General features: G+C 43.0%; 1 protein-coding gene and 1 pseudogene across 2 annotated transcripts; one reads left to right on the plus strand and one right to left on the minus strand.

Annotated features, from left to right (window-relative positions):
- The first annotated feature begins 3,180 nt into the window (after nt 1-3,180).
- On the plus strand, nt 3,181-12,289 carry LOC112267382 (annotated as a pseudogene).
- Nucleotides 12,290-14,605: 2,316 nt separating this feature from the next.
- Nucleotides 14,606-23,309, minus strand: LOC112266888 (kinesin light chain 1). Of its 2 annotated transcripts, none has more exons than XM_024444788.2 (12): nt 23,203-23,309; nt 19,315-19,545; nt 18,869-19,099; nt 18,494-18,569; nt 18,016-18,244; nt 17,803-17,890; nt 17,413-17,514; nt 16,451-16,624; nt 16,136-16,235; nt 15,779-15,959; nt 15,625-15,691; nt 14,606-15,422 (listed from the first exon to the last, which is right to left on the minus strand). In XM_024444788.2, the coding sequence occupies exons 2-12, from the start codon at nt 19,522-19,524 to the stop codon at nt 15,330-15,332; spliced, it is 1,551 nt and encodes a 516-aa protein (XP_024300556.1). In that variant the 5' UTR covers nt 19,525-19,545; nt 23,203-23,309; the 3' UTR covers nt 14,606-15,329. The 2 variants fall into 2 exon arrangements, with proteins under 2 accessions (XP_024300556.1, XP_024300555.1); XM_024444787.1 differs by lacking the exon at nt 23,203-23,309 and adding an exon at nt 22,968-23,196.
- Between the last annotated feature and the right edge of the window lie 3,261 nt (nt 23,310-26,570).

Below are 26,570 nucleotides of genomic sequence, written 5' to 3' on the forward strand. Positions count from 1 at the left end.
TGGAATCATGTAGTAACCAAAAAAGTGTTAAACAAATCAAAATATATTTTATATTCTTCAAAGTAACCACCCTTGGCCTTGATGACAGCTTTGCACACTCATGCCATTTCCCACATATGCTGAACACTTGTTGGCTGCTTTTCCTTCACTCTGTGGTCCAACTCATCCCAAACCATCTCAATTGGGTTGAGGTCAGGGGATTGTGGAGAGCAGGTCATCACTCTCCTTCTTGGTCAAATAGCCCTTACACAGCCTGGAGGTGTGTTTTGGGTCATTGTCCTGTTGAAAAACAAATTACAGTCCCACAAAGCTCAAACTAGATGGGATGGTGTATCACTGCAGAATGCTGTGGTAGCCATGCTGGTTAAGTGTGCCTTGAATTCTAAATAAATCACAGACAGTGTCACCAGCAAAGCACCCCCACGTCATCACACCTCCTCAATGCTTCACGGTGGGAACCACACATGCGGAGATCATCCGTTCATCTACTCTGTGTCCGACGGTTGGAACCAAAAATCTCACATTTGGACTCATCAGATCAAAGGACAGATTTCCACCAGTCTAATGTCCATTGCTTGTGTTTCTTGTCCCAAACAAGTCTCTTCTTCTTATTGGTGTCCTTTAGTAGTGGTTTCTTTGCAGCAAATCGACCTTGAAGGCCTGATTCATGCAGTCTCCTCTGAACAGATGATGTTGAGATGTGTCTGTTACTTGAACTCTGTGAAAAAAGTATTTAGGCTGTAATCTGAGGTGAAGTTAACTCTAATGAACTTATCCTCTGCAGCAGAGATAACTCTGGGTCTTCCTTTCCTGTGGCAGTCATCATGAGATTCAGTTTCATCATGTTGCTTGATGGTTTTTGCAACTGCGCTTGAAGAAACTTTCAAAGTTCTTGAAATTTTCCGGATTGACTGACCTTCATGTTTTAACGTAATGATGGACTGTCATTTCTCTTTGCTTATTTGAGCTGGACTTGGTATTTTACCAAATAGGGCTATCTTCTGTATACCACCCTACCTTGACACAACACAACTGATTGGCTCAAACACATTAAGAAGGAAAGAAATTCCACAAATGAACTTTTAACAAAGCACACCTGTTAATTGGGGTCCAGAGTGGCGCAGCAGTCTAAGGCACTGCATCTCAGTACTAGAGGTGTCACAACAGACCCTGGTTCAATTCCAGAAGGTATCACAAGTGGCCATGACTGGGAGTCCTATAGGATGGCGCATAATTGGCCCAGTGTTGGCTGGAGTAGGCCATCATCGTAAATAGGAATTTGTTCTTAACTGACTTGCCAAATAAAATCATTGAAATGCATTCCAGGTGACTACCTCATGAAGCTGGTTGAGAGAATACCAAGAGTGTGCAAAGCTGTCATCAAGGCAAAGGGTGGCTACTTTGAAGAATCTCAAATATATTTTTATTTGTGTATCACTTTTTTGGTTACTACATGATTCCATATGTATTAGTTCATAGTTTGGATGTCTTCACTATTATTCGACAATGTAGAAAATAGTAAAAATAAAGAAAAACCCTTGAATGAGTAGGTGTGTCTGAACTTTTGACTGGTACTGTATGCATATTTTTACATTCTTCAGAGGCTGTGCATCTCAACCCTGGGCCGGGGACCCAAAGGGGTACACATTCCCACCCTCATACACCCAACCCCAAATGAGAGGCTTGATGGATCCCCAGGGCCAGGACCAAGAAACACAGCTCAAAGAAATATAATTCCTTTCTTAAACTGAAAATAAAGCACCATCTTATTTTGTATATGAAATTTCCATAAACACATAATGAAGGGCTGATCTGCTCCCATAATTTGCTAAGTGATAACAGAACAGGGAAGATTGTAATTATGTAATGAAAAAAATAGATTTTGTCTTTGAAATGTGTGGGCCTTTATTGTGTTGTCGATAAATATAATTTCACTTAAAAGAGTGGAATCTGTGGAAACTGCAACTTCTGGCTTAGCTTTCCAATATTGAGGTCATCCCACCACACCACCTATTGGGGGAGTGTGGGGTAAATTGAACCAAATGGGCAAGTTAACCCACCCTTGTTTCTGGGAAACCATACACAAAATTAATAATTTGACCAAATATTTAGGAAAAGGTCATAATTTCATAACCCTGGCCTATGTTAAAAGTGTAAAGAAACTAGGTGTGTTAAAATAAACGTATTATGAAAAGACAAAAAGGCAATTGTGTTGAATTGTGTTTGGGAAATAAATATCGACATGGTTTTAAAAAGGTAGTGGTATTTCATTCAGTACAGAAGATTTGTTGGCACGAGCAGCACCGCAAATATTGAGATGAGCGAGATGCAAGACTTAGCTCTCACACAGACACACACACTATCTGTACATGTGCATGGGTTCACTTCACGCTGTTCACAGTGTAGTCAGGGCACCAAAACAGCAGAGTAGTTGAGCCTGGCGCTTAAACGCTTTTAATTGTTGTGGAAATTTACTCATTTACATCATATCGCTGAGTCTAACTTTAATTTACCATGTCCCGGGCTCAACTTACCCCAAGTTGTGCCAAGAGACCACTCTTTTTGGACAAGGTACAGTATGTTTTCAAACTGTAAAGTTTACGTGAATGTTGATTATCTCCAGGGATACAAAGGCCTGAAATATATGTAGATATCTTTGTTAGAAATATTACCATATTTCCCTTGATGGAGTGCTACTTAATGTATTTTTTTTTTTATCCCACTCTATTTTACAACTTGTCAAATGAAAAACATAGTACAGTACCTTTACTACTATTATGACAATACCATCTGCTCATGTTGAATATAAATATAATATTCTGTTCGGGTAAATCTTTGTACTTCGGTTTTCTTTTTGCTTAGTTTTATGAAGTTCTCTGAACCTCCCTGGCTGGCTGCATCGCATTAGTGGATACCCACACTGCTCTCAGGCAGGTCTGACGGTTTTGACAAGCAGAAGTATCGTAGCAGGTTAGGAAAATTAATTTGGCAGGTTTAGGACAATTAAAACAAAGTTAGGAAAAGGGTTAGGGTTAGCTAAAATGATAAAATGATCCCCGACCCGAGTTGAAAATATCCAGCCACAACCACAATGCAATTGCAAAACAACCACAACCACAATGCACAACAAATGCAATTCAGGTCAAAATTTAACTCGATATTTGACTAGTTAGGTCTGATTAAAGAAACGGTATGTACTTCCATTGAGGAACGCATAAAAACCCAATCAGAGAAGACCAAATGACTAGCTCACAATTCTGCAACCAATCAGAGTAGCAAAGGGTGGGCCTTTGTGTAGAAGTGTAGATGGAGAATGTTTGAATAAATCTAACGTGTGGGACATAGCTAGCTAATTGAAGGGTTTTGTTTAGCCAGTAAGTTAGCTAGGCATCTATTTATTGTGAATTTTTTTTTAAAGTGCCTGACCCAAAGAAGCTGCTTGCTCATCGCTGCAAAAAAATCCTACCGAAATGTGAGTGCTCGTGGCAGAGAGATTATCAGACAGGGCAAAGTTAGCTAGCTAGCGCACGTAACGTTAGCTAGTAAACGTTACTAAGTCCGCTCTTTGCTAACATAGCTAGCAGTTGGCTATCATACGCTAGCTAGCTGGTTAAACTGTAAACATTGCACCATGCAATGTCTGTTGGAACCAATTTAGCCACAGATGAATATGGGCGTTAGCTAGGTAGTTATAGGTTTCTTTGATTTAGCTAATGGTACGTGCTGTCACAGCTGTGTTTTGCTAGTGAACATTACCTGGCTAAAAGGCCCTTACTATTTCACTTACTTGCATGTTTTTGTAATACCAAAAAAAAAAAAAAAATGTAATACCTTTTATTCTAGGCTCAACATCGAAGGGTTGTTAGTCTAGTTTCTTTATGACTACATTTACCCAGAGCAATATTCCAACATGTTGGAACTCAAGAGGACCCTGGATGCCAAGGTAACTAGAGAGACCCAGCAACATGCCAGTTGTTGTAACTCTATCCTAATATTATGGCCCTATGCATGATGGTAACACATTGCTTATCCAAAGGGACATGGTGTTCTGGAGATGCCATCGGGAACTGGAAAAAACATCTCTCTTCTGTCATTGATTGTTGCATATCAGCGGGTGAGTCAAGATATGTCAGTTTCTCCTTCAGGACTCCATTGGACCATTTTGACAGTACACTTATACAGTGGTCTCTCTTTGACAGGAGTATCCCCTTGAAGTCACAAAGCTGATCTACTGTTCCTGAGATAGAGAAGGTGATCTCTCTCTTCTCCTACACCTTTGTGTGTGCTCCCCAGTCCTTGAAGAACATATGTTTCTCAGCCCCTTCTCTGATGCCATGTTGCTCCCTTCTCCATCAGGTGGTTGAGTAAGCTTACGGAGTTCTATTCTAAGGAGACAGGAGAGAAGAACAACTCCTCTCCAAAAAAACCTGTGTGTTCACCCCGAGGTAGGAGTGCCAATAGCACATTTTATAGACCTCAATCAATGGAGGTCTATGGGCTTAACAATCCCAATCCTTGAAACATATACAGTATATATACAGCATACTGACTGGTGTCTGCCTGTTTGGCATCGCTTTTTCCACATTGGAGGGTATAGCCGTAGACGGTTCTGTTGGGGAAGGAGTTGTTTGCATCACCGAGCGGTGCCCAGGAAATAATTAAATCCAATATTAGATACTACTATCAGCCCTCCAAATCAAACATGGATTCCATTAGGGGTGTAAACGTTTAAACAAAGTTGGAATCCTTAACATTAACAAAAACAAAAATTCCCCCCACATAATTAAAATCACAGTGCAGTTATCACAAAACATTATTTCTTTTGTGGTATAGCCTAACAAGATTTATATGGCTATAAAGACCTGGGCTGTGGTTGTGTAATTTAAATAAAACCAGAGAGGAAGAGACTAACTTTAGGCTACTTTGGTGAATTTGTGAGGCATGCAAGACAAGACATTGCAAGATGCAGATTACCAAGACATATGTTCACGGCCCCTCCTGTCTTTCCCTCGTGCTGGCCTTCCTTCTCTTTCTCTTTGCTAAAGACCCGTGTGTGTGTTCGGTCTATTGGGTGTAGAATATCGTAGTTTAGGCTATTCATGGGACCAATGTCGCTGGGATACAGGGGTATCTTGAGGCCAGTCTTGCCAGCACGGGGTAGGCTGCTCTTTGTTTATGAGTGGGTGGGTGTGTTTTTGTTTCATAATATGAAATGACAGTAGGCTTCCAGTATAGCCTGTATCGATGGCCCTTTTCAGATATAATGGTTAGTGGCCCATTAGAAGCACCTCTGCTACGACATGTTTGTTTGTCTGTTAGGGTAGGCTACACTACAGCTTTTTAAACGCTGACACAAAACCTTCTTTGGAGACATGAATGACATTTTATGTCTGTAAAGTAATGCCGCTTCTGAAGTGGGACTGACTTCCATCAGTAGGTGACCAGAACAGTCAATCCTAGCCTGCCTGCTGCCCACCCATAGATCATTCTTTCCTAAAAAAAATCTACTTTAAAGTTTGTTAAATATTGCAACTTACCTAGACATTTAGTTGAAAGAAAGCACATCTATCCCCCCCTACCATAAATGGCAACGTTTATTGTTGTCAGGGAAACAATGGAACATTGTATGCAGGAGCAGAATTCTACAATTTGAAAAGGTACAGACGCTTCTGAAAAGTGATCAGTTATCGACATGTTACTGTACTGCGTTCTTTCTGTAAAGGGTCACGGTAGACAACTTTATACTTTATATGCCCGGCCCTAGCAGTCAGTACACCGCCGACATTATGTCTTCACGATGACACCCACTAACCATGGTCCTGTAACACTCTTCAAACACATTTGTGTGTGGTCAAAATAGCAAATATTTTTGTTGTCCATGTCATGGTCCAAATTGCATGATTCTTTGTGTTCAGGTGAGCTTGTTACGCTTTGGGAAGGAGGTGGATGGGAAATGTCACAGCCTGACAGCATCATACATCCGTGCCCAACGGTGATCTGGAGACTTCCAAGCCTCTGTCTGACTGACTATCTGCTTTAGGAGTTTGACGCTATGGGAAAGCAGGTGCCCCTCCCAGCTGGAGTCTACAACCTGGACGATATGAAGGACTTTGGGCAGAGGAAAGGCTGGTGCCCCTACTACCTAGCACAATATTCGGTAAGAATAGCCCTTTGTCATAGCTTCTGATGTTTTTCTTTTACATTTGTTTTTGTAGCATGTTATATTTGACAGCATTACTAAAGACGGTACAGTATGAAGATGGGCAGAAACTGATTCTCCAATAGAAATCCCTGATCACCCTTTTAGGCAATATACTTTCGATATAAAGTTGTTTTTGACAAAAATGAAAATGTGTCAGTTTACTTTCACAAAGTTGGAGTAATAACATTTAACTACTTATGACATTGGCTCGGATCTAGGTTGTGCCTTTTACATTTTGAGAAAATTAACAAGTAAGGAACAACTTTTCACTTCTCTCATTGACTTCTCAAACCCTGGCCTGGTCTGCTTTGTCTGTTTTGCAACCGTTCCCGGAAGTCTTGCTATGTTGCGCCTCTGGGTTTAGAAACTCTCTGGCATTACTGTATGAAGGAGATGGACAAGTGAGGATGTTTTTCCTTTTTACTTCCTTAACACATACAGATCCTCCATGCCAACATCATAGTTTACGCAGTCAGGCCAATGTGGAGACCCTACAGAATACCATTCTCAAGTAAGGTCATCCGCTCAGGGGTCTAGTGGAGAGCAGCACTAGATCCACTAACATTTTCTGTGTACAAAGGAGAATGTACAAGGAGTCTATAATAAGACCGACTCTACCAGTTTGTTGTTCTTGCCCCAGAAGTGAAGAGTCTTGTGACGTCATCTCAACCGCTTGTCCTCTGCTGTAGGATAAAGGAGACAGACGCAGCCAAACTGAAAGAGGAATACAAACGATTGGTGGAGGGCCTGAAAGAGGCCAACGTTGCCAGGGAGACCGACATCTACATGTCCAATCCCGTGTTGCCAGATGAGATCCTTCAAGGTTAGCCCCCTGGAGTCCAGTCGAAAAAAACAACCCAGTTATTGAATATTTGTTCATATTTGTTCATATTTGTATCGATTTATGCTCAAACAGGGTTTCATGTATCCATCTTTCCCTTTCTATAACCTGTCCTCCCACCCCCGCACTGTCTTTTTTTTTTTACATCTTCCGCCTCCAGAGGCCGTGCCTGGCAGCATCCGCACGGCAGAGCACTTTGTGGTCTTCATGTAGCGTTTCCTGGAGTACCTGAAGTCCAGGTTGAGGATTCACCATTCACCATGTAATGCAGGAGAGCGCTCCCCAGTTCCTCAAAGACATCTTTGAGAAGGTCTGCATTGACCGCAAGCCCCTCACGTGACTTCTACAGTACTTTTGTGTTAGTTTTGTATAGCCTGGTGCCCTTGGTTGGTGGAGATTTCCACTTTAGGACCATGGAGATTTCTATTTTGGGACCAATGGAATGGCCAAACTCCGTCCACCAGGGCACCAGGGAATGCAGAAGGAATGCTCCTAGACTTAAGACTTCATCGTGGATTATGTCTCTTGGGAACATCGAAATTAGTTTCTAGTAACTCCTCACTCCTTAATTCTTATATTACATATCTATTTGTTTCGAGAGTGCCGAGAGGTTGCGTTCGTTGCTGAGGACTTTAGAGATAGCTGACATCGCAGACTTCTCAGCCATCACCCTCATCTCCAACTTTGCCACACTGGTCAGCACTTACAGCAAAGGTACTGAACCTCCCTAGGCTGACTGTCTATGTTACCTCTACACGGCTACAGCTCTGTGGTTATTTACTTTCTTTGTCCGTTCCTTGCCATCTTCCACCCTCAGGATTCACCATCATTGAACCCTTTGAAGACCGAACCCCCACCATTGCTAACCCCGTTCTGCCCTTCAGGTGCGGTTCATATGTTGTTTTGCCAGCAGAACGGTGTGTTATTGATGGATGAGATGTTGTACCACTGCAAGAGCCAAGGGTGAAATAATCCATTAGGATGCAAGTGAATGACTCATGTATACACTCTGCTTAGTTACTCATTGTGTCATTGGATAATTTAAATGCATCATAAGAATTGATTTGGCATTCATCTTAATTGGGATCTATTTGAGAGAAACAGGAACAAATTATATTATATATTGCATAAATCCATGTCCAGGCATTCATGTAGTTTCAGATATTAAACAGACTTTTATTTTATGGGCTAGTGCATTAAACACCAACGTATGTCTGTTTACGCTTTTTATCTGGGATCTACTTCTAACCCTGGCTCTGATCTCCCTTCAGCTGTATGAACCCTTCCATTGCCATCAAGCCTGTGTTTGAGCGCTTCCAGTCTGTCATCATTACGTCTTGGGTAATCTCTCTCTCATGTTCCTAGATTACCTGTGACCTAGCCACTAATCAGTGATTATAAGCCACCTGCTGATGGTCTCATCTGTCCAAGATGTGGCCACTCACATTCCAATGCAGTCAGGCTCGGGTGCTATTTGTAAACGTAGTGCTGTATCTTGTCTATGTAGATGTGTTAATGGGGGACAAATGCATTTTCTTTGTTTCTCAGTACTTTATCAACAGGGCATCCCCCCTTAAATCTGCAGCCATTCAGAATGACAGAGTTCATGCGACGCAAACAAATGTAAAGAAGTACGATAGTTATATTATTTTGCCTGTAGGGGTCTTCAGCAGTCAGTTCAGGAGTATGATCATCACCTCACGCCATTGATCCGCACACTAGATCCCTGGGCTGTGTGTTGGCTCGGCTGTCCTACCCTGTGGATGTCTACTTCTGATCATGTTTCTACCCACAGACCCTTTCACCGTTGGACATTTACCCCCGAATCCTGGACTTCCGGCCTGTTACCACAGCATCCTTCACCATGACGCTGGCACGCACCTGCCTTTGCCCTCTTGTGAGTAACCTCAGAAACAGTCTACGTGATATGACCTGAGTGGTTAATTCAAGCTATGCTGAGCTTCAGAAAGGATGCAAGGGGGTGACACTGAGCTCTTCCTCTTTCAGGTGGTGGGGAGGGGGAACGACCAGGTGGCCATGACCTCCCAAGTTTGAGACGCATTAAGATTTTGGTTAGTGATTGTTACATTGTATTGAAATAATTGTAAGCTTAGACTCTCCTTTCCTTAGTTGTGATAAAACAAAACATTGGAATAAACCTGGTCTGGTTTCTATTTTCAGCTGTCATCTGTAACTATGGCAACCTGCTGCTGGAGATGTCTGCGATCGTGCCCGATGGCATCGTGGCCTTCTTTACCAGCTACACCTACTTGGAGAACATTGTGGCGTCGTGGTATGAGCAGGTGTGTACACACGATCCACAAATGGAAGTGAGAATAAATGTTAAAAGTGAATATCATGTGGTTCTGTTTGTGCTGTTATGGCAATAGACATAGCTACACTGAACAAAAATACAAACAACATGTAAAGTGTTAATCCCATGATCTGAAATAAAAGATCCCAGACATTTTCCATATGCACAAAAAGCTTATTTCTCTCAAATGTTGTGCACAATTTTTTTTACATCCCTGTTAGTGAGCATTTCTCCTTTTCCAAGATAATCCATCCACCTGACTAGTGTTGCATATCAAGAGGCTGATTAAACAGCATGATCTTTACACAGCTGCACCTTGTGCTGGGGACCATACAAGGCTACTCTAAAATTTGCATTTTGTTTCACACAAAACAATGCCACAGATGTCTCAAGTTGAGGGAGCGTGCAATAGGCATGCTGACTGCAGGAATGTCCACCAGAGCTGTTGCTAGTGAATTGAATGTTAATTTCTCTACCAAAAGCCGCCTCTAACGTAATTTGAGAATTTAGCAGTAAGCTCAACCGGCCTCACCATGTGTATGGAGTCGTGTGGGCGAGCGGTTTGCTGATGACGTTGTGAACAAAGTGCCCCAAGGTGGGGTTATGGTATGGGCAGGCATGAGCTACAGACAACTAAGAGAAATTGCGTTTTATCAATGGCAGTTTGAATGCACAGACACCGTGATGAGATCCTGAGGCCCATTGTCGTGAAATTCATTCCCGCCATCACCTTGTTTCCGCATGGCCCCATGTCGCAAGGATCAGAACAATTGCTGGAAGCTGAAAATGTCCCAGTTCTTCCATGGCCTGCATACTCACCAGACAGCATGTTCTAGTTTTCCTGCCAATATCCAGCAACTACGCACAGCCATAGAGGAGTGGGACAACATTCCACAGGCCACAATCAACAGCCTAATGAACTCTATGCGAAGGAGATTTGCCTCATGCAGCACGACACATGGTCACACCAGATACTGACAGGTTTTCTGACCCACGCCACTACCTTTTTTGGTGGGGGGGGGTGTCTGTGACCAACCAATTATCTGTATTCCCAGTCATGTGAAATCCATAGATTAGGGCCCAATGAATTTAATTGTTGCGTTTTATACTTTTGTTCAGTATACAGTATGTTAGCATTTTATTGGCAGCAGCTAGAATTGTGCCCAATGTTGATATTCGTGATAGATTCCGGAGTTGGAGAAATGTAATTTTTTTTGAAGGGTATTAATCTGAAAGTTGAGTAAACGTTGTCCTCTTGTCCTGTCCCGGTGTGTGTCTGTCTGTAGGGCATCTTGGAGAACGTCCAGAGGAACAAGCTTATCTTCATCGAGACCCCAGACGCAGCAGAGACCAGCATGGCTTTGGAGAACTACCAGGAGGTCAGGAGACCCTTTCTTTGATTGTCTTAGACTCAACGACAGAAGACAACCTGTGACCTCTTATCCGTTGTGCCCCAGGTGTGAGGGGGCACAACGGAAGGTGTCTGAGGGAATCGACTGAGTTTTTAGTTCCTGTAGCACAGTTGTATAGCCTCCTTCAGGATCATTTGCAAAACAAAATGCCTGCCAAAGTTACAACACAGGTCATGTGCAGTGAGTTGTTCATTGTAGTTATTTGACGAGATGAGTGATGTGAAACTGTCTCCCTCAGTCCACCATTTTGCCGGTGCAGTGATCATGTTCGGAGTGCCTTACGTTTACACACAGAGCCGGATCCTGAAGGTCAGTCCAACTCCTCTGTTCATCATCCTTCCCTTGTTCTTCTCTTCTGCTTTATTCACTGTTTTGGTCTGTTCCTCTCTGTTCTGCGTATGTCCTCCTCATCCCTCTGTCTTGTCTTACACTTTACTTCCTTTAATCCTAATGGGCTGTTTGTCCAAAATAATGATCCTTCTCCTCCCTGTCTATCCCTACCAGGCTCGTCTGGAGTACCTGCGGGACCAGTTTCAGATTAGAGAAAATGACTTCCTGACGTTTGACGGCACGCAGCGCAGTGTGTGGGCCGCGCCATCAGGGGCAAGACAGACTACGGCTTGATCTTCGCAGACAAGGTGAGGGCCTTTGGAACTTGGTGTGTCGAAGTTTGAGAGGAATTGTTGGACCATTTCTTACCACTCTGATCATTTTCTTTTGTCTACTTAAATAAATGTTTAATATATTTATAGTTCTGTGTTGGACCCCAGGAAGATTAGCTGACGTTATGGCGTCAGCTAATGGGGATCCTAATAAAAATTCTAAATTCCTTTTGTAATAAAAAATATCCAAGTTGATTTCTGCGCTCACAGCAGGTTGTTCCATAATGCTGTTAGTGATCTAGTACCTTCACATCAGTATTGAAGAGAATTGGAACAACGCCTAAGATCCTTTTTCTCTCGTGTTGCAGCGCTATGCCCGGGCTGACAAGCGAGAGAAGCTGCCCCGGTGGATTCAGGAGCACCTCAACCTGACGGTACAGCTGTCCAAACACTTCCTACGCCAGATGGCCCAGCCCTTCAGACCGGTACTGCACAGTACAGGGACATGTTTAGCAGGTTTCCGAGGTTGTGGAAACAAATGTTATGGAGATGCCCGTCTGACATGTAGAATAAGAAATCACGTCAGATCTATTCATGACATCTCTACCTGCAACGTTCTTCAATGTTTGCCAAGTGAACATATCCCAGGTCTCCCCTTAACCCCTCCTTTCTCTGAATTCCCCTCCCCCCAGGAGGACCAGTTGGGCCTGTCTCTGCTGACACTGGAGCAGCTAGTCAGAGGACATGCTGCAAAAGATCCCCCAGATCACTCACCAAGCCTAGGAGGAAATGTTATCACCCAGTCAAACCCACAAGGTCACTGTTTCAATCCTACTGTACATAGAGCAGCTTCTGTTCTTACAGAGTCTATATTTGCATAAGCCTGGAGGCTGAAAAATAAATGTTTAGTTTCTACCATGCAGTGGTGCATGTTTTTTATTTTTTATAAATATTTGCACATGTACATCATGAAACAGACAAGGCTAGCATGAACACAGTGGATTGAAGAGACTCAATATACTTTATTTGACATTTGTTTGCTATGGTTTCCAGATATTGTCATTTTCAATAACATTGACAATCTGCAAAGAAAGCTCTCCGTAACAGCAAGAGTTCAACATGAGTAGGATTCTATTTAATCTACTGCTGAAGTTCAGCGTCATTTAAAATTTAAAGGCAATGTTCCCGTGTTGGTGAAGACTGCATTCACTTTTTGTCCCTCAAATTGCATATATTTACTCTTGACTTGCTAACATCTTGAATAAGATGCATAGGCTACATCAACAAAATCAAATCATTTTAAAACATGTTCCAGAAGGAATTTAAATTACAGCCAGTTATCCCCCAAAAATGTAAATGTATCCCAAACTGAGACAAATTTAAAAAATAAGAGATTACATACAGGCACATACTGTAGTGCTTTTACTTTTGGGCCATCAAAATCGTTTTGTTATTTAACTAGGCAAGTCAGTTAAGAACAAATTCTTATTTACAAACCCTAACAACGCCCTATCCAGGGTCTGTAGTGACACCTCTAGTACTGAGATGCAGTGCCTTAGACTGTGCCACTTATGCTTTTTATATCTGCTCATAATGAAATCGGCTAAACATAGTTCAAACATTTCACAATGCCAAGCCTTAGACAATTACTTAGCATTCTACAGCTGGACTGGGAAGTAGCGATTTTGCTGTAATATTGTGGACTAAGGAGAGTCCTTTACCATAACCTAATATGGAAGCCAATACACAGATTGTGCATCACATTCACTAGATACAGTGGGGAGAACAAGTATTTGATACACTGATTTTGCAGGTTTTCCTACTTACAAAGCATGTAGAGGTCTAATTTTTATCATAGGTAGTACACTTCAACTGAGAGACCGACTCTAAAACGAAAATCACTGATTAAGTAATTAATTAGCATTTTATTGTATGACAAGAATTTGACCTGTTAGTTTTTCTTTAAGAAGCCCCCCTGTTCTCCACTCATTACCTGTATTAACTGCACCTTTTTGAACTTGTTTACCTGTATAAAAGACACCTGTCCACACACTCAATCACAGACTCCAACCTCTCCACAATGGCCAATACCAGAGAGCTGTGTAAGGACATCAGGGATAAAATTGTAGACCTGCACAAGGCTGGGATGGGCTACAGGACAATAGGCAAGCAGCTTGGTGAGAAGGCAACAACTGTTGGCGCAATTATTAGAAAATGGAAGAAGTTCAAGGTGACGGTAAATCACCCTCGGTCTAGGGCTCCATGCAAGATCTCACCTTGTGGGGCATCAATGAAGGTGAGGGATCAGCCCAGAACTACACGGCAGGACCTGGTCAATGACCTGAAGAGACCTGGGACCACAGTCTCAAAGAAAACCATTAGTAACACACTACGCCGTCATGGATTAAAATCCTGCACCGCACGCAAGGACCCCTGCTCAAGCCAGCGCATGTCCAGGCCCGTCTGAAGTTTGCCAATGACCATCTGGATGACCCAGAGGAGGAATGGGAGAAGGTCATGTGGTCTGAGACAAAAATAGAGCTTTTTGGTCTAAACGCCACTCGCCGTGTTTGGAGGAAGAAAAAGGACGAGTACAACCCCAAGAACACCATCTCAACCGTAAAGCATGGAGGTGGAAACATTCTTTGGGGATGCTTTTCTGCAAAGGGGACAGGACGACTGCACCGTATTGAGGGGAGGATGGATGGGGCCATGTATCGCTTGATCTTGGCCAACAACCTCCTTCCCTCAGTAAGAGCATTGAAGATGGGTCGGGGCTGGGTCTTCCAGCATGACAACGACCCGAAACACACAGCCAGGGCAACTAAGGAGTGGCTCCGTAAGAAGCATCTCAAGGTCCTGGAGTGGCCTAGCCAGTCTCCAGACCTGGACCCAATAGAAAATCTTTGGAGAGAGCTGAAAGTCCGTATTGCCCAGCAACAGCCCCGAAACCTGAAGGATTTGGAGAAGGTCTGTATGGAGGAGTGAGCCAAAATCCCTGCTGCAGTGTGTGCAAACCTGGTCAAGAACTACAGGAAACGTATGATCTCTGTAATTGCAAACAAAGGTTTCTGTACCAAATATTATATTCTGCTTTTCTGATGTATCAAATACTTATGTCATGCAATAAAATGCAAATTAATTACTTAAAAATCATACAATGTGATTTTCTGGATTTTTGTTTTAGATTCCGTCTCTCACAGTTGAAGAGTACCTATGATAAAAATTACAGACTTCTACATGCGTTGTAAGTAGGAAACACTGCCGATTTTGCAGGTTATCAAATACTTGTTCTCCCCACTGTATATTAGTAAATCTTTGTTTTAATTGTGCTTGTGCAGATCAGTGTTTTGGAATTAAAATCATCTAGTGCCAAAAACACGAGAACCGCTGGTAAACATGAACACAAGAAGATAAAATCAGAATGTAACACATTTAAAAAAACACATTGTATAAATAAGGTATTTTTTCATGCATAGCTACAGTCATTTAGATAATAGCTTCAGACACTACCTTAATAGAAATAAACATGTTCATAACTGTGAACAATCATTGAAGAATTCAAGCATTAACCTCCTTGTACAGTAAGTCACAACAGAGCATTACTAAATAATTATAAAAAAGCTAAATGTAATTTCATTTCCAGATTAAACTGGTCTGAAATTGATACCATCTGCGTCACTCAAAACCAGCCCTCATTGCTGTTTGTATCCTAATCTATACCCCAGAACTGGGGCACCAGGGGATGAAACTAGCAGACAGCAGGCAAGGAGTACCAGTGGTCTCCCCCAGCTACAACATAGTGCAGTAAACAAACCTCAACTGATAATGGATCAGTGTTCGATTTAAACAGGGAAGGGGTGGAGTGACCCATGTAGGTGCAAGAGGCCAATCCACAGACCGAGAGTGGAGTCGGGGCCAGAGCTGTATGAGTACTTCCTGATTGTTGGGAGGGGGGCTAGTGTTCAGACGTGTAGCTGAGGGACCCTCGCCGTGCTAGGCTCTGGGTGCTGGAGCTCAGGGTTCGGTTCTCTGTTAGGTCGCTGGTGCCCTGGAAGAACATACAAAACACTTGACTAGTCTGACCGTATGTGTATATCAATGACATACACAGTACATTGATTTTGATGACACACAGCCAGAGAAATGCCTTAGGATATGAAGCACATAAAATGAAAGGTGATGAATAAACACTAACAATCATATTGTACAGAAATGTGAGAAAAAGCCAGAAACCAGAAACGGATGCTCACCCTTGCCGCTTCTTGCCGCTCCCTCGCACCCACGTTCAGCACATTCAGAGAATTAGCCCTTTTCATCCTGAGAGAGAACAAGAAAGAGAGAGTGAGAGTAACAAATTGAACATTTTGAGAGCTAACACATGCAGAATGAGGACTTGGTCTTTACCCAGGAGTCGGAGGGGTGGTATCCTGAGTTCCGACTCCTTTCAGCTTCCTGACCAGCTTCTCGCTGCTCCTGCGTATCGACTCGCGGAGTTTGGTGAACGAGCCGCTGCGCTTCAGACTGCCCAGCCCATCCTGCATGGAGCCCTCCTCTCCCGTGTGGGTGCAGATATCCCGCACCTCACCTGAAACACCAACATCACAGAGGATACACATCAGTGGCATCATTCCGGTAAGATTAGCTATTTACAGTACATATCTGAGATACATTATTATTCCTATACATACACCCTTTTAGGGTCAAAATGCTAGTGAACCTAGAGAGCAGGTTTCAAAGAGCATATTATGACTTTGCTCTCACCATCCACAGATCCAAACTCTTTTTCATGGGCCAGGGTCAGGATCTCTTTATACAGAGCCTCAGCTTGTCTGTACTTCCCTTGTTTCAGGTAACATGAAGCCTGTAGCCAGAAATACAGCAATACTAGAGTCACAAATAGCACAATCACACCTCAGATTGACCCAAGCTGCATGCTTGTGTCTATGTCCCCCACTTCTACCCAAGTATAGCAAATTATACACACAAATAATATGGTATCATCTAGCCCAGTGACCATGCCAACCATGTCCGCTCTCCCTTTTTACACCTCCCCCCATCTCCCTCTCCATCCCTCACCAGGTTATTCTTGGTCTTGGCCACGTTGGTGTCGTCGGGGCCCAGCCTGCTCTGGTAGATGTGCAGGGCACGCTCGTAGTACTGCTCCACTTCCTGGTACTTGCCCTGGTTCTGACACAGCAGCGCCAGGTTGTTCAGCTGCTTTGCCACGTCAGGGTGGTCCGTGCCTAACACCTGCCCACGACAACAAGAGAGGAGGGGGGTGAAGGGAGATCAACAGGCAGGTTTTGGTAATAAGCATTGTTCGGGGTAGCGCATTATAAAGTAATGCGTTACAGTAATTAAGTTACTTTTTGCGGTAACGAGTAATATAACAGAGTTACTGATCCAATTTAAATAATACAGTTACTGATACATTTTTGGGTTGTTACTTGTGTTTTCATTAATTTCCTATTACAGTTACTGATCCAAATAAGTATTTGTGACAGAGCAAAATCTATATTTTAAATCCCCCCGCCCCAGATTCTAATGGTTTTCATCTCACAAAGTTCCTGTTCACGCACGCACACACACACTACTAACTGCTTTAGTGAGGGAGATGGAAAATAGTAGAAGTATCTTAAACATTGAGTTTATCAGCGCGGAAGTACTCCCATTACTTTGATTTGGTAGGATACAATTACAAGAATATAACAGTAAAATGTCAACTGTGTCCAGGCGAGAAACACCTCTCCACTGCTAGAAACACAACATTGTTTTCATTGAGTGAGAATGTGCAACGTTTTGGGGTGTAACGCAAAAGTAATATAACAAATTACTTTCCCCAGGGAGTAGTAAGTAATTATTTATTGTTTAAAGAAGTAATGAGTCATAGGTAATATTACTTTTTTTGAGTAACGACCCCAATGTTTTATGTAGTATGGTTGCAGTGCTATGTAGTACAGAATTCTTGCAGAGTTGCCATTGGTCCATCAGACGGCAGGGTTTCTAGTCACGGTGCTGCTAGGTTACTGCCTCATTACCTTCTCTCTGATCTCCAGGGCTCTCTTACACAGTGGCTCAGCCTCCTTGTACTTCCCTCTCTTTCCATACAGTACAGCAAGATTGTTCAGTGTGGCTGCCACCTATAAACAAATACAGTACTGTTAGTTACATACAGTGATGTAGTGGTAAAAAAAAAAAGGGGGGCTCTGATCGCCGGTCGCAGTGAAAAAAGAAGCACTCCCTATATTTTCATTTCATTTTTCCACAGAAGGTGGGTTACCCTCCACTATACCACTGGTTACATATTGTAGCTGCTTATCCACTGAGCTGGGGAAAGCCATTAGCTATGCATGTTTTAGACATCTTATTTAGCTGTTTGTCCATTTTGGTGACCCTTGACCTTCACTATAGACTATAGAGGAACATACCGCAGGGTGATCTATGCCCAGGGTTTTCTCCCGGATGGCCAATGCGTCATTCAGGAGGTTCGCCGCCTCTTTGTACTTGTTCTGGTCTCTACAGAGAAGAGCGAAACAGCCTTTAGCTTTAGCACACGGCTAACTTAACTAGTCACACTACAGAAATCTCCCACAGTAAGACCTAGCAATGAGGCTATGCTAGGCTAATGTGGCGCCAATCACCTGTAGACCAGGGCCAGTATGTTGAGCATGGTGGCCACGTCAGGGTGGCTGTGGCCCGAGGACTTCTCCAGGTCCTCCAGGGCCTGTTTGCAGAGGGGCACGGCCACCTCATAGCGGCCCTGGGAGGCGTACTGGATCACCAGGTTATGAAGGGTCCTCAGGCGGGCCGGGATCTCATAGCCTCCTTGCTGGGCCGCTGCTGCCGCACTGCTACCGTGGGGCTGAGATACTGGGGGACAGGAGAGGGAGGTAGAGTCATTCATACAGACACACAAATATACATGAACACAGACATACATGGACACATATGCTCACTGGCAAATATATTGTGCATATACACATATACAAACACACAGTGAGTGACAGACTATGCAACACAGAGAGACACATCGAGACACCGGCACACATACATGCATAGCTCGTCTGCACAGCAGATAGATAGACAAGAATATCTGTCTCATTTGACGAGTGCACCTACTCTGTGACTGTTCCTCCTCGTCCGTGGGAAAAAGGTCATCTAGGGACTCCTTGGTGGAGCCCGTCTCTTTGTCTTCCTGTCGACATAGTAAACATAACTAGATTTATAGTGCAGAGCTGAGGGGAGTATCTATATGAACTTTACAGAGAAACACATATCAACCTGTTCTGATAAGCCACCAACAGCTTAGCTTTAGTCATAACATAAAAGATGAGGCAAACACATGCACAATGTAGTGGGTCATATTCATTAGGACACACCGTAGCGAAACATTTCTCATTAGACAAGTTTTGGTAGTTTCTCATTGTATTAGTCTGTTTTTTCACGTTTGGTGCCTAATGAACATGACTCTGATTGTGGTGGTCTGTGACATACCGGTGGGGGCTCCTCCTGGTCGTACTTGCGGATGCTGCTCATGAACTGCAGGTGTCTGTTCTGCTCCTCCAGCGTGACCACCACCTGCTCCCTGTCCTGTAGCCTCTGCTGGGCCCCGGCCAGCTCGTCCCTCAGCCACTGGTTCTCCTGGCACAGCCTCCGTACCTGGGTCCGCAGCTTCTGCTTCTCCGCCTCCAGGGAGCCCAGGTGGGCCGACAGAGCCATCATCACCTGGGGAGGAGGAGGGAGAGGGAGGAGGTACAGGGAAAGAAAGATAGATAGAGAGTGAAAGAGAGTGAAGTAGGTGTGCATATATACACACATGTACAGATACAACACACCCAAAATACAGCCAAAATACAGCCAATAAGACAACTTCCCCCATTATGCGGTCTTTATGCATTCTACTATCTCCATACATTCCCTCATCTCCAGTATGATCCCACCTGTGCCTCTCCCAGGCCCAGCTCTATCCTCTCCAGAGACTGGCGGATGATCCCACTCTTCTCCTGCTCCACACTGCCACTGTCGGCCACCGGCCGGCCCTCCAGCGCCTTCTGCAGGTCGTCCAGGAGGGTGTGGTTCTCGCCACGAAGCGCCTCCAGGCCCGCGATCACTTGCCGCGTGCTGCACAGAATCTCCTCCCCCGACAACATGGTGCCACTCTCAGCTCAACCCTGGATGGAGGAGGAGGAAGGGGAGGAGGAAGGGGAGGGTTCACCATTTAAAAAAATACTTGTACATGGTCATATGGACTATACAAGGTGTAGAAAGCGTTCCACAGAGATGCAAGCCCATGTTGACTCCACAGTTATGTCAAGTTGTCCTTTGGATAGTGGACCATTCTTGATACACACAGGAAACTGTTGAGTGTGAAAAACCCAGCAGCGTTCCAGTTCTTAAGACAAACCATTGCGCCTGACACTTACTACTTCACCCCCTGAATGGCACACATAGAAATTCCATGTCTTAAGGCTTAAAAACCCTTCTTTAACCTGTATCCTCCCCTTCATCTACACGGATTGAAGTGGATTTAACAAGTGACATCAACAAGGGATCATAGCTTTCACCGGAGTTCACCTGGTCAGTCTGTCATGGAAAGAGCAGCTGTTCTTAATGATTTGTACACTCAGTGTATATGCATGGAACACACCAAGTGAATAAAGGTCCAACAGCAGTGTTCAATGGCAGCATGGAATTGTGCACTGGTGGTAATATGGCTAATGGCAACACTCCACAGTAAACAATGTTGTGTTGGACTATGACAATGTGCTGGCTAACCAACTAGCTTTACAAATGCAACTATCCTTTTACCACTGACAGTACGCTAAAGAGACTTGTGACTAGTGATTTACAGTAAAATACAGCTGGTACTGAACTGAGATGTCTCACAAACAGCAGCCCCTAGGCACACAAAGACAAACAGACAGAGGAGAAAGGAGAGGGGATAAGTCACTTCTAACCAAACTAATAACACACAAGCCTACCATAATGACAACAATCCATTTTATCTGTCCTATAGCTGTTTTGCAAAACAAAATGTCTTATCAGAACATAAAATGATGCTCCAAGTTCCGTGCAAAGTGCAAAACTACAAGTGTAGCCTATGTTTACCACCACAGGGGGGTGTCACCAATGACAACAGCATATTGACCTGACAGTCTGCCAGAGCCTTTGAAACTGTAAAGTGATCTGCCTGGATATTTTTATGCAAACTTTCATAACCACAATCACTATGCATTCTGGCAGTCAAAGGAAACAGTGAATAGCCAATACAGACACCTATGGGACTGTACTGTATGTAAAACACATCCTGGGACAACGGTGTGATGTTGCTCTGTGAGCCCGAAGGCATAAAGCCTGGAGCCGACTCAAGTCATAACACATGATGTAGCCTACTTCCTGGTCAATGGGCCTTCATGCCACATTGAGGGGTTGGAGTGGGATGTGTAGTACAATGAGAACAGGCCCAGAGAGAAAAGGTCTGATCATATGGTTGGAGTGGGATGTGTAGTACAATGAGAACAGGCCCAGAGAGAAAAGGTCTGATTATATGGTTGGAGTGGGATGTGTAGTACAATGTTGGAGTGCAGTTCTGACATTAGATGAAAACCCACAACAATATCAACCCTGACCTGGTACAGATACAAATAAAACATAGTAGTGGGTGTTCTATTTCTGGTTGGGTGTTCTATTTCTGGTTGGGTGTTCTATTTCTGGTTGGGTGTTCTATTTCACGGTCCTTGCTCTCTGTGGTAATAACATGTTGATGCATCTTGCAGCACGGCTACAGGGGATGGCCTCAAAAAATACATTTAAAAAGGTTGGCTTCTCGAAGACCAGATGGGCAGCCTGAGCATAAAAGACCTCTGATCACCCTTTCACCATACCAATATTATTGGGAGTACAGGACAGGAGGTTTGCGCTGTGAAGCCAAGCGCCTAAGAGGAGAAACAGGTGTCTTTAGGGAACAAGAGAGTGAGCTGTGCTGGGCCTGAGCACGAGGCTGCATCAGCATAACACCAAAAGGCAGACCAGCTGCAGCAGACCATACATTAACACAAGGATATCGGTTTACTCGTGGCTCCTGGGAGGAGAGCAGCGTATGGCAGTTGTGAACAACAGTGGTCATTGGAATTGATTGGGACTCATGCTGCAGTCAGTTTATAAAGGACCAATAACGGATCTAAAGTTGAAAAGAGTGGTGAACTTATTTAATATTTGGGTAAATCCATTTCAATTCAATCACTTTTTGACAGCACCACTTTTGATTTAAACATACAGTACATTTCCAGACATGTTTGCTCATGAAAGAAGTGGCCAGAAAGTGACTTTCTGAACATGAATGCTAAAACATTCAGGAGATAAAAGTACTCAGTTGGCCCATTTTGTATACTCCACCATACCTTGAGACATCAATGTCTTCATCACTGGAAAATATACACTTTTGAGTTTGAGATCATTTAAAAGCTTACTAATAGTGTTGTCAAACTATAATGAACAAAAATATAAATGCAACATATAAAGTTGGACCTATGCCCTCCCAGGCTGACTCATGGCTGCACCCTTGCCCAGTGGTGAAATGTATAAACTAGGGCCTAATGAATTTATTTCAATTGACTGATTTCCTTATGTGTAACTCAGTAAAATCTTAGAAATTGTTGCATGTTGCGTTTTTATTTTTGTTCAATATATTTGATTATTTATTTTGAAGAAAAAAAAAATTGTAATAATAATAAAACATTTAACGTTAATTATCTAAAAACACAAACAATTTCTCTCTTCATTTTTGTATAGGTTGTAGCTTAGACCCTATTTAACATCATCTGAAGTTTTTGTGTTGTGCCTGAAATTATATATCATACAAGTGGTGGTGAGATTCAGGAGGGCCTGATCAATTGAAAGCAATAAATGTGATGACTGAATAGTTAAGCGTACGATAGACCTACAGTTACGATAGGCCTACAGTTACGATAGACCTAGTTACGATAGGCCTACAGTTACGATAGACCTAGTTACGATAGACCTACAGTTACGATAGACCTACAGTTACGATAGACCTACAGTTACGATAGGCCTACAGTTACGATAGGCCTACAGTTACAATAGGCCTACAGTTACGATAGGCCTACAGTTACGATAGAGGATGCTCCTCTGTAGGTCTATGGGAGAAATGCAACACCTGTCAGAGACAGATAAACAACATGTGCCCGTGTACAGGAGGACTTGTGCCATAGGCTACTACTGTGTCTGCCTTCACGGTTTTATATGGATTACGAATTTGTATAACATTAGGCAATAACAACAGATGGTTAGGCCGGTGTATTGTTGTGGCTTTGTCAACGCGTTTAAAATTGTATAGGGGAAAGTATACTGCGTAGGCTACGACAAATACAGACAAAAATATATTCATCAAAATAAATAAATTAATTTTGTCAAATAAATGTATTGATGACATACTACAATCATGCAGAAGAAAATGAAGACCATTGCGATATAATGCAGCCATAGAAACTACAACAGTATGATCCACATGTCAAAGAACACATTGATGTTAACACTAACAAGAGTACTATCAACAAAGTTATTTTTAACCTACTTGCTGCTAATTCCAGGCTTTTGGCGAGTTGTCGACCTCTTTTTGTCACGTATCTCCGATTTTTATTTGGGCTCCCATTAAAGTTAATTGGACCGTTCGCGTGAAAACATCCACTATTTGTTTATTATGGGACCAAGATAACGGATAAATTTAGACGATGGCATTAACAGTAGTCCTACAGTAATTCAGTAATCATTCACCTGTTCTTGCGGCTCAGACTCTCATTTCAGCTTACCTGATCAGATCATTCCCACCATGCACCGCGGTAGATGGATGTCATCTCCGTCTGGGGACAAGGCCATCTATCTGTGGGTGCTCCGAACTGCGAGTGACGGGACAAACCAGCACAGACAGGACTGTAAGGCTGACTGTCACCGAAATGAACTGCTCTATTCACATTTAATGTTAAATAAATGCATAAAAAAAGGTATATATTCAAATAATATATTATGTATTTAATATGATATAAATTATATTTATCTATGACAGGCTCTCAATGTATTAGGCTGTAATGGAATGACATTTTAGTTTTCAAAGTGCTACATACCAGAACTGGTATTCTGATGATATGAACAAATTTGTGGCTATTTCTCCATGAAATGCGTTTTTGTTGTGGTATTCTTTAGGAATATGCTGCATGCGTGTGTGCACAGTGTTACTGTTATTGTAAGTAACGAATTGGTATGTGCATAATTAATTTGCTGAGTCAGTGGATATTGTCCATAAGTCAGTTACATTGTAACCAACACAACACAATACAACACAATACAACACACAAACATGCCCAGTGGCACCACACATCACTGCATGGTGTTGTATTTATCATGCAGACTTCGAAATAGCCAGCAATAACAGAAAGGTGGGGACCAGTGTGTGTGGAACAGGGGTGTGTTTGGGTTTAGTAAAAGGGGTAGTGGAATCCTGAGGGGACTAAATATAACTTGGCAAGTTTTCAACAAAGCAGATTAAAAGGGTGGGATGGGATGGAGGCATGGCCCAGGGAGAATAATAAACATTAGGAGTAGCAGTATTAGTTGAGACAGTGGTGATGGCAGGGTTGTACGAGGCATCAACATTAGTTACAGTAAGAGAGCAATGACTTAATGGCTTAGATATAAGAGTGAAAAAGAGAATGTAAGTAAACTAAAAGGTATTGATGTCTGTGTATATTGGACAACATATCTGATGTGCAGGCCTCCCAGAATGAATGAATTACAACATTAATGTAAAAAGGTTCATTGCAAATATTAAGGATGCACGAAAACCAGAAAGAAATCGGGAAGAAAAGTCAGAGTGATGGGAAAGATGGCAAGAGCAGGAGCAATCTGAGAAACAAATTGCAAGGCTTTAGAGACCAACATGGACTAATAGAACACAGTGGCATCTTCTACAGCGATGAAGAGAGAGGGAGACAGAGAGCAGATCACACTGTGGGTTTCTGTAGACAGTTATACGATCGGGGTGATTGATGGTTCAGCTGCTGGGCTTGTGTGGCTACTGAGGCAGACCCATACCTTATAAGGGAAGCCAGGCCTGAGCGCTAGGCCTCACTACTCCCCATGTCAAATCAAATCACATTTGATTGTTCACACACATGATTAGTAGATGTTATTGCGAATGTAGTGAAATGCTTGTGCTTCTAGTTCTGACAGTGCAGCAACAGCTAACAAGTAATATTTAACAATTCCACAACAGATACCTAATACACAAATCTAAGTAAAGGAGGGAATATATAAATATATGGATGAGCAATGACAGAGTGCCATAGGCTAAGATGCAATAGATAGTATAGAATACAGTATATACAGTGGGGCAAAAAAGTATTTAGTCAGCCACCAATTGTTCAAGTTCTCCCACTTAAAAAGATGAGAGAGGCCTGTAATTTTAATCATAGGTACACTTCAACTATGACAGACAAAATGGAGAAAAAAAAATCCAGAAAATCACATTGTAGGATTTTTTATGAATTTATTTGCAAATGATGGTGGAAAATAAGTATTTGGTCAATAACAAAAGTTTATCTCAATACTTTGTTATATACCCTTTGTTGGCAATGACAGAGGTGAAACGTTTTCTGTAAGTCTTCACAAGGTTTTCACACACTGTTGCTGGTATTTTGGCCCATTCCTCCATGCAGATCTCCTCTAGAGCAATGACGTTTTGGGACTGTTCCTGGGCAACACAGACGTTCAACTCCCTCCAAAGATTTTCTATGGGGTTGAGATCTGGAGACTGGCTAGGCCACTCCAGGACCTTGAAATGCTTCTTACGAAGCCACTCCTTCGTTGCCCAGGCGGTGTGTTTGGGATCATTGTCATGCTGAAAGACCCAGCCACGTTTCATCTTCAATGCCCTTGCTGATGGAAGGAGGTTTTCACTCGAAATCTCACGATACATGGCCCCATTCATTCTTTCCTTTACACGGATCAGTCGTCCTGGTCCCTTTGCAGAAAAACAGCCCCAAAGCATGATGGTTCCACCCCCATGCTTCACAGTAGGTATGGTGTTCTTTGGATGCAACTCAGCATTCTTTGTCCTCCAAACACGACGAGTTGAGTTTTTACCAAAAAGTTATATTTTGGTTTCATCTGACCATATGACATTCTCCCAATCTTCTTCTGGATCATCCAAATGCTCTCTAGCAAACTTCAGACAGGCCTGGACATGTACTGGCTTAAGCAGGGGGACACATCTGGCACTGCAGGATTTGAGTCCCTGGCGGCGTAGTGTGTTACTGATTTGATGCACCTTTGATGCACCTGTACTGACCTCGCCTTCTGGATAGTAGCGGGGTGAACAGGCAGTGGCTCGGGTGGTTGTTATCCTTAATCTTTTTGGCCTTCCTGTGACATCGGTTGCTGTAGGTGTCCTGGAGTGCAGGTAGTTTGCCCCCGGTGATGCGTTGTGCAGATCGCACCACCCTCTGGAGAGCCCTGTGGTTGTGGGCGGTGCAGTTGCCGTACCAGGCCATGATACAGCACGACAAGATGCTCTCAATTGCGCCCCTGTAAAAGTTTGTGAGGGTTTTAGGTGACAAGCCACATTTATTCAGCCTCCTGGGGTTGAAGAGGCACTGTTGCGCCTTCTACACCACACTGTCTGCGTGAGTGGACCATTTCAATTTGTCCGTGATGCGTACGCAGAGGAACTTAAAAATGTCCACCTTCTCCACTGCAGTCCTGTCGATGTGGATAGGGGGGTGCTCCCTCTGCTGTTTCCTGAAGTCAATGATGATCTTGTCCTAGGTGAACACTGCTCAGGGGACAGATCAGGTCACCTGCTTGGCAGTATCAGTGACCCTGCAGTGCACTCTGGAACCCAATTCAAAATTCAGTGGCGTGGACCAGAATGTTTATTTGTTTTTCCATCTGCGGCAATATGTTTGCCAGTTGGCCTTATGTTTTACACTTTTGTGATTTCAATCTTATTTAGGTCTGCAAATGCTATCCTGTTCCCTTTGAGCCAGAACCAGTATGTACAAAACAAAATAAACAAAAAAGCGAGACTTCATATAATAACTTCATATAATATAAAATGTGAGGTTAATTAATAACAATACAATATTATTCTACGTTTATATCTATGGCAATGTAATAAAGTGCA

The sequence above is a fragment of the Oncorhynchus tshawytscha genome, linkage group LG14, assembly GCF_018296145.1.
Source record: "Oncorhynchus tshawytscha isolate Ot180627B linkage group LG14, Otsh_v2.0, whole genome shotgun sequence".
In the NCBI taxonomy this organism is placed as follows: Eukaryota; Metazoa; Chordata; class Actinopteri; order Salmoniformes; family Salmonidae; genus Oncorhynchus; species Oncorhynchus tshawytscha.